The sequence below is a fragment of the Solanum stenotomum genome, chromosome 6, assembly GCF_019186545.1.
Source record: "Solanum stenotomum isolate F172 chromosome 6, ASM1918654v1, whole genome shotgun sequence".
In the NCBI taxonomy this organism is placed as follows: Eukaryota; Viridiplantae; Streptophyta; class Magnoliopsida; order Solanales; family Solanaceae; genus Solanum; species Solanum stenotomum.
In genome coordinates, this window is record NC_064287.1 from 40,342,522 (window position 1) to 40,352,014 (window position 9,493).

Here is a 9,493-nt window from a genome sequence, read left to right on the forward strand (position 1 = left end):
TGAATACACCATTCTTCTACCTATATACAATCATCAAGTATACAATTGAATTTTTTTAATTAAGTAACGAACAAAAAAATATATGAAAATACATAATTTACGTTTTTAGGTGGTTACGTATTGTATATAATTTTTTATGTTTTCGTTATGTTTGTTGTTTAGTGATATTGGTTATACGAGGAAAACAAAAAAAAAACTATTAAAATGTCATTTATTAATTTGGGCCATTTTGTGCTTATTTTTTTTTTGTCTATTAAATGCTAATTAATGTTGGGCTATTTATTGCTAATTATAACTATCTATATGTCATTTCCTCCATTACAATTGGACCCAATTGTGGCCCAAATTTTGCACTAAGCCATCTCAGTGGGAATTTTTTTTGCTTACTTGACCGTTGTTATGTGTCATTTTCAAAAACTAGCCGTTGCTCTTCCACTTTGTTCCTCAATTCTCATAAAAACCCTAAATCCATCTCTGATTCCCTCACAAGCAGTCAATCTCCATAACCATTTTTCTTCTTCCATTCCTAAATCTGAAAATGGCGTCAAGAACAGTCTCTAAGGACATAATCACACTTCGTGGTTCCGCGGCAATCGTCAGTGAATATTTTGGCTATGCTGCAAACAGGTAACAACTGAGAAATCCTGTTTTTTCATATCAGATTTTGGTTATACAGACTTGCACCTTGTTCATGTAGTGATCGGGTCTCAGATTTAGATAGATTTCACAAAACCCCTAAATTTGCCTTGAAATTTCATTATCAACCTGAATTTCAACCCAATGAAGAAATTGGGCTGAATGGATTAGTAATGAAATTGGATTGAATAGATTTCAGGGATTGAGACGTTGATTGTTGGATTGATTGAATAAAATGCTTTGTGTTCTTCGTTTAGTTTTTTTTTTTAATTTCAGAATGCTGAGATTGTTTGGGTTACTTGATTTGAGAGATGAATTATTTACCTGCATTGGAATAAGATGGGCTACAACAGAACGGATTGATGTAGACCATTTATCTGACTGATTCCAACTAGTTTTGCGTTGGCCATTGGGCATTGTTGATTGATTAATTCATTTTGACACAATGCTATATGTTCGTTGTTTATGGTAAACGTCTGAGTGCTGATTTTTTTTTTTTTAATTTGGGCGGGGATTATGTTTTTAGCATTTTGTACAACAGAGGAGTATATCCTGAAGAAAGTTTTAAGAAAGTGAAAAAATATGGTCTCACAATGTTGCTTACTGAAGATGAAGGTGTCAAGACCTTTGTTTCCAACTTGACTGCCCAACTTGCTGGTAAGTTTTGGAATTATGACGAAGTTGTAGATTGATTCAGATCATATTTTAGGTAGTGAAATGATTGTTTTTTTTTTATGATTGTGTTCATGTAGAGTGGTTGGAAACTGGAAAGCTACAAAGGGTGGTTCTTGTCATCATGAGTAAGGCCTCTGGTGAGGTATTAGAGAGGTGGAATTTCAGTATTGAAACCGATAGCGAGGTTGTTGAGAAAGGGTAAGCTGATAATCATTTTTCTGATCGAAATAAGTGTATGTTGGAGATTTTTATGGCAGAAGATTTGTAGTTTCTTTCATGAGCTTAAATAGTTCAGAGCCAAATATTCGACCCCAGCGGCTTGCTTGATGAAGTATGTTGAGGATTGTTTTTTAACTAATTAGCTAAACTTATATTTGATTTTCCAGTGTTTCAAGAGAGAAAAGTGATAAAGAAATAATGAGGGAAATTCAAGCAATTATGAGGCAAATAGCGTCCAGCATCACTTATTTGCCGTGCCTTGAGGAACCATGTAAGCATCATTTGTGCTTGGATGTTTCGATACAATGGCAATGTTGCTTTTGGGATGTTTCTTGATGAGAATTCTTGTTTCATTTGTGTGTATGGCTGTAGGTGTGTTTGATGTGTTAGCATACACTGATACTGATGTTGCAGTTCCATTCACTTGGATTGAGAGTGACCCTAAACTGATAGCAAATCCACAAATGGTGAAACTGCACTCTTTTGACACTAAGGTAGGAGCAATTTGCTGCTTGATTCTGATATGAAACCCCTGGATATTTTGGTGACCCTAATTCGAGTTTCGTTTCTCTATGCAGATTCATAAGGTTGACACTTTGGTTTCGTATAAAAATGATGATGAATGGGATGAGTCCTAGACCATGGATCCTTGTTGTACTTTACTTTTGTTGTCATTGTGAATCATTGATTCACATTTTGTATGTTAGATTGTGTAAACCTTGAAAAATCTATTAGTTGTATCCTCAATGAAGATTAGACGAAATTGAACAATGAGATCAATTTCTTTGTGTGAACATGTTTTTTGACATGTGAAATATGTAAGGGGAAGCCAAGGAATTCTGAACAATGTGCAAGAATATATTTGGGTACAAGTTAAAGGAATTCTGAACAATGTGCAAGAATATAAGTCCTTGTTATCCAACACCACAAGTGTGTTTGTGTTTGATGTGCTGGCATACAGTGCCATAGCATAATGTTGTTTGCATCGACTTGGAATATATGCAGCTCAAATTATGTTGTAATTATTGGATTTTGCGGGGTTGTTCAAAATAAACAAGGTTTCAACTTTGATTTTCTTTTCTTCATAAGCAATTTCTTGAAAGGAAAAAATAGATGCTTTCATGGACTACTTTTTGACTTCAGGGATTTTCTTCATCATTAGCTAAAGGAGACAAGGGTCATGTCCTCCTAACAAAAATATCCAAAGTTTTCATTTTTGATAGAATTCCGTCTAGTAAGCCTCGAGATCTTGAGAATCGTCAATTAAACCAATCATGATGTATTGGACTCATAACACATTTTTAATTACTTTTACCCACACTCCAACTATAATTAGAATTTTTCACAGATGGCAAATTTTTTAGTACGTCGATAAAAATTTGCATAAAATCGCAAAATCCATTATCACATGTTTTCATTATTAGTTAGTATCCACTATATTAAATTTTCCACTTTTAACGTATCAAGGGAAAAGAACTTTTATGTTTTTAGTCAAATATAGATAGATATTTGGTAAAAAAAAAAAAAAAAAGATGGATCCTTAAGAATCGGGGAATTTGAACCCGACGTGAATCGAACACGCAACCTTCTGATCTGGAGTCAGACGCGCTACCATTGCGCCACGGATCCTAGGATGTTAACATCTTCCATATTTATTTACTCATACGTTACTCACCTGTATTATTTTTGGGAAAACTTGTCAATTCCATTAAATATTATGTGCAGGAAATAATAATAATAATAATAATAGGAATAAGAAAATCAATCTTTGATGTTATTTTTTTTAGCTTAATTTCTAAAAAAATTATCAACGCGATTTATAAGCTTTAATTATTTGAATAAAATTGATAAGAAATACAATATATATATATATATATATATATATATATATAAATCTCATAGTTGTTTATGAGTTTAAGGTATACAGTTCATTAGTCTAATAAAGATACATAGAAAATTCATGAAAAAGTATGTGAAATATTTAAATTTATTTTAAAAAAAGATATATTGTCATTTAGAGTTATCTAAGATTTGTCTAAGATAGACACTAATTTAGTGGATCTACATTAGCTCATCCCAAGTCTCTTACCTTGACAAGTATTGTAAACCTTTTTTCAGTAGTGTAGGACAGTACACTAAACTCCAAGTAGTAGCTCAAATGCTTTATGTCGGTTTTAGTATCTCCCATAGTTAAGTTATTTTTTTTCCTTCTAATTATTGCATGAACAAACTTATGTATTTCAGATTAATATATCTCAACTTCATGTTATTTTACTTAGTCATTGCATCAACATGTTTTACAAATTTAGTCTGTTCAACTATCATGTTTATTATGCATATTTTTCATACTCAGTACATTCAAAGTACTTATCACATACTTCTTTCTATATTGTGTTATAATATAGGTTCAAACGCTCAATATCATGTCCACAATTAGTATATATCTAGTCAATGTTGTAATTGCTAGTAGGTGAGTTCTCATATTCTGAGGACGATCTTATCCTTTCATTTCAATATTTACTTTGAGTTTCAGATAGTTAGAGTTAGCTAGGGGCTTGTCCTAGTAACTCATTTAGTAGAGACTTTTCAGACGATTAGTAAATTCAGCTTATGTTTTAAACCAAATATTTGTCTATTGGAGTTTAATAGACTACTCCAGTTTGCACTTTCTTATCTTCAATCATTATTTCATGTTCTCTTAGTGTCATGTCATGAGGTTAGCTTGGGTCACTTGTGGCTCTAAGCACCGTGCTAAGTCTAGGGGTAGTCTTGGGACAACATTGAAATAATATTTACAAAAATCTTTACAAGCCCAAATTTGAAATAATATATCTAAACATTGAAAAATGAAAATTATAAACTAATCTTAAGATATATTTAGCAAAGTAGATTATTATTATTAATCTTTTTATGTATAAAAAAATTAAATATATTTATTATGTCAGTTGATTTGGATTCGATTTGACTTTTTTTCCCTATTTATACCAAACCAAACCAAACCAAGAATGTGATCCATTTCTCTTCTTATTTTTAACGTCAAACAAATCAAACCAAACCAAACCACAAGTTAATTTCTTTTCTTCGATTTGACTTGATTTATCGATTTGATTGGGCCCAACTGTTTGACTTGTACCCCTAGTTTTCGTATAAGAGAACCGCTAGATATTTTGTAAAGCTACACACTTTCTTATTGGTAATTATTTAGTTTAAACAAAAATGGTACTTAAAATTTAGAATTAGTGGCTTGGAGTATAATTAGAGAAGAAAGTTGTAAACCATAAATATGTAGTGAATGATTGACAAGTATAAAAATTTCTTCATCGAATAATAACAAACCAATAAAATGAAAAGTAACCATTGAATTGTTTTCCCCAAATAAGAGAAGACTTGTGAAAGAAAAATGCAAATTTAACAAAAAAGTATAGCTAGGAATGGAAGTATTTAGGTCTGAGGGTCTCTCTTGGGCTGATCAATGGGATCCTGAATCTCCTGCTCCTCCACATAAAGATGACAAGAAGAAAAGCAAAAATGCTTCCAAAAACAAGTTTCTCAAATGGTTTAAGAGCCTTGGCAAGAAATCTAAAAATAAACAACAAGAACAACAATATTAAGGCAGGTTCCATAATTCTATATGGATATGATGCACTATATATATCTCATATCCCTAGGTTATGTATTAATTAATCAATATGTTTGTCACATGTCATATGTCAAAAGGAATATGTACACATGATTATCATCATGTTTGTTATTGGAATTACTAAGTCATAATATACTTTTGTTAACTTTTCAAGTTTTCATTTTATTTGTTAAAAGTATGAGTACAAATTTCAATATTTAGAATTTTTATTCTATATTGAGTTCAATTAAACCCCTAGATCAAAAGCTTTGTTTGCCTTGGATATGGTTAATTGATGTAAAATGTATGAGCCTTAATTGATAAAGTCTTGAATATGTTATCGTAAATTAAAGTGGAAGTGAATTTCTGAATTATGATAAAGTATTTTTATTATTATTGTGTGAGTGAGATAATATAGATGATAAAAAGTGCTGAATCATGATTCATTCGATTATGAGAAATATACTCTAATTTAACTTACGATAGTTTCAAACTTTAGTACTCAAGGCATATACTTTACATCAATATGCACCCTCACCCCTAACCTTTATAGGGATGGAGAATGGGGCGGTACGAAGCAGGGAAGGGAAAGGCAAATCAAAGGTTAAACGGGATAGTTTATTATACTTTTTTGTTTTAAAATAAGTGTTATCTTAAATTATTTTTTTTATATCTATTAAGAAATAAATAAATACAATGGGTAGTTTAGTAAACTATCCTTATTTATTAAGTGTCTCTTGAAAATTTAACACTATTAAAAATATGGAGTATAGAGGTATAGTTGACAAAAAAACATTCTAAATTTTGTCTTGAATTCGTAAGATAACACTTATTTTGGGGTAATTTTTTTGCTAAGATGACACTTAATTAATTTGGGACGGAGGAATTAAGTACCCTTATTTACTAAACGTCCCTTTAAACTTGCTCCTAAATTTTATTTTGGTACTTCAACTTAATCTTGTTCCATTTTAGCCCTCTAATTTCATTTTTCATGTACCATTTAAACACAAAAAACTTTATCTAGTACAAGGGTTGAACGCGTGTTAGACAAACATATTGTTTGGTAGAGTGTATAAAAATAACGCTAAATAGAGTGTATTAGTAGTGCTTGCATTAGTAATGCAATTAGTTATACATAGAATATTTTTTATGCAGTGTTTGGTTTGGTGTATTAAAAAAAGTAAGCATTGTATAAAAATATTTATTTACAAAAGTATTCTCCATAATTATGGTTGAAAAGATGTAAAAGTACTTTTGAGGGGTAATTGGGTCTTTAACCATGCTAATACATGTATTAAATTCCTTTGCATTACTAATACCTAGAAATCCATGGTATTAGTAATACACTCCTCAATACACAATAGAGTGTATAACTAATGCTTACATTAATTATACATAACATGAAAAAAGGTATCAAACAAGGTATTACTAATACACAAAGCTAATGCAAGTATTATTTTTATTAATATACTCTACCAAATGAAGGGAAACTTCCAATTAAATAACACCACATGTTTTATTTTCTCCAAGTCATTCGGGTTTACTTGAGGTTTACATTAGTTGTATTAATTTATCATCTTTAAGAAATATAAGAATATATATTAATTAACTATATTCAATTGACTACAAAAATTATTGTTGAGATTGATTAGTGACACATGTTAATCCTTTACGCGCTTTAAAATGTGAGTAACATCATGTTCTGTCAATATTTTGTGTTTAAATGATCCATGAAAAAATAGAATTGGAGGATTCATGAAACAAAATTGAGTTTGAATATCAAAATGAAATTTAGGGACAAGTTAAAGAGGTTGTGTATGTATTTGGCCTTTCAAATTTAATGTGTAGATCAAATACATGTATTTCTTTTATTTAAATTTAGTAAATGGTATTGGACTATTTTATCAAAGAAACTTCGGGAAAAGGTCAAAATTACCCTTGAACTATTTGAAATAGCTCATATATATCCTTTATTTATTTTTGGGAGCAAAACTACTCTTGATGTCTATGTTTTGGACCAAAAATGCCCTTGAAACGTTATATTTGCCATTGGAGCTAACATGACAGTCCACCTAGACAGTCCAACATGTCAAAAATCTCTTCCTCTCAATAATGTTGTTCTTCCTTATTCATCCCTATCACAAGAAAAAAACCAAATATAATTTGATCCATTGTTCTTGTTGTTCGTACTTTAGAACTCCAATTTTAAAGTGTGATGAAGTTTGTTTGAGGTTGTAGTTGTATGTTGAAGGATCGAGTCCGTTGTTTGGGTTTTGGGGTCATAGATTCACAAAATCGATTTTTAGATTTTCAAGCATTTAAGAACTCTTTCATATATTTTATATATTTTTTGGGGTTCAACTCAAATCTTCAAATTAAGAAATCAGTAGTTAAATTTCAATTTTCAGCTTCAATTGCATTATCCAAGCAATTTTCAGTAGCATTTAATTAAATCTCTTCAAATTTTCGCACTTAAAAAACCCAATAAAAGCTAAAAATTTCTCACCGACAAGCTTTCAAATGAGTAGCTATTTTTGAGTTTCAACATAGAAAGAATGACTTCAAGAGTTTTTCAGCATTTTTCAACCTTGAGAATTAATTTTTCAGCCTCAGATTCGATGACATCAAAATCCAAACAATGAACTCGATCATTCAACACACAACTACTATCTCAAACGAACTTCAACGCATTTTGAAATTGAAATTTCAAAGTGCGGACAATAACTCAAACATGAACGATGAAAGAACTATTTTTTTTGAGATAGATATGAACAAGAAAGAACAATATTATTGAGAAAAAAAGGTTTTTTGCCATGTTGGATTGCCTAGGTGGGCTGCCATGTCAGCTCTAATGGCAAAGATAACGTTTTAAGGGTATTTGTGGTCCAAAACATAAATAAAAAGGGTAGTTTTGATCCCAATAATAAAAAAAGAGTATATATGAGCTATTTCAAATAGTTTAAGGGTAATTTTGACCCTTTTCCGAAGAAACTTTAATCTCTTAGGTAGATAACTGTAGGAAAAAATGAATTAAATAGAAAAAAAGATATATATATATATATAAAATTGAATTAAAATTTTCAAGTGTATCATACAAATGAAAAGAAATTGATAAAACATAACATGACTCTTAGTTAAAATTGTTAACTTCTTTTAACTCTAAGAAGTCAACTTAAGCATATCCTATAATTAATATGCAACTAATTAAGCACAAGTTGCTTAATACTTGATGTCATGAACATCATAATAAACCTTAATCCCATCATCAACTACTAATATAGTCTTATATTGATATCGACGAGAAACGTATAAAAAGTAGAACAAATTCAACACACCTAATCCTGCAATAAGATAGTAATAATTTTCTACTCGACCCTTGTTAATATCCTTTGTTAACCAATTTGGATGTCCATGCCCCCTGTAGTTGTACGCAAAATGTTCACCAACAGATTTTGCTACGTTCACATTCATCTGGAAGTTTAAGTGTACGCTTTTTGTGAATCGCGATAAAGATCTTAACAATGCTTCCTTCAGACTTCTCATAAACATACATTTTTGTCCCAATGAAAAATAAAATGAGAAACAACAAAATGAGCACGGTATAGGGATTCCAAATCCAATTACCCAACTCACATAATCTTTAATTTATACCACAAGAGTAACTGCAATGATCAAAATCATTGTAAATGAAGTGTAATACCAATTAAAGAAGCTAGTTATTCCTTTTCTTCCTTCATTAGTTGTTGGAATAAAATGGGATGCGACAAATTGACACAGACATACAATTACTATATACAATTGACAACATATCGTTCCATATTAATAGCAATTAATAGTCTAAAAAAAGAAGAAGCACGTATTAGCTTAAAAGAAATATAACAAACTTTTTATAAAAAAATTTAATCATGTGCAACCAACCGACATTAATTAATTAGATGTGAGATTATATTTTCTTTCTTGTTTTTAACTCCCATAATTAAAGAAGTCAGCTTTTTAGTTTCTTTAAATTCTCAAACTTAACTTTATTATTAGTCTATTTTAAAAAATATTAACGCAATTTACAATAACATAAAGATATATTTGATTGTAATTTTGTGAATTATTTTTTTACCAACGGACAATAATTAGTTTATTAAAAAAATGGTTGCCTACTTTAAGAAATGACTACTTAAGATACTTCTAGTGATTTCCATTTGCATATTTTAAACAAAAAAAGATCTTAATTAACCATATTTATTATAAGATAGGATTGTATTAAAATCACAATAAATGTTTCTTCTTTTTTCCTCCTATATATAAAGAGGGGTAGCTCCATTAACCTTTAATTATAATTTTGTGAGCAAA

At 30.1% G+C, this 9,493-nt stretch overlaps 1 protein-coding gene and 1 non-coding gene across 2 annotated transcripts; one reads left to right on the plus strand and one right to left on the minus strand.

Annotated features, from left to right (window-relative positions):
- Positions 1 to 446: 446 nt before the first annotated feature.
- LOC125867712 (mitotic spindle checkpoint protein MAD2) lies at positions 447 to 2,267 on the plus strand. The gene is made up of 6 exons (XM_049548279.1): positions 447 to 627; positions 1,163 to 1,293; positions 1,389 to 1,509; positions 1,698 to 1,801; positions 1,903 to 2,024; positions 2,109 to 2,267. Exons 1-6 carry the CDS (start codon positions 539 to 541, stop codon positions 2,166 to 2,168), a joined length of 627 nt encoding a protein of 208 aa, XP_049404236.1. The 5' UTR covers positions 447 to 538; the 3' UTR covers positions 2,169 to 2,267.
- Positions 2,268 to 3,087: 820 nt separating this feature from the next.
- On the minus strand, positions 3,088 to 3,159 carry TRNAW-CCA (transfer RNA tryptophan (anticodon CCA)). Its single transcript has one exon. It is a non-coding gene; the product is annotated as a tRNA-Trp (tRNA).
- Between the last annotated feature and the right edge of the window lie 6,334 nt (positions 3,160 to 9,493).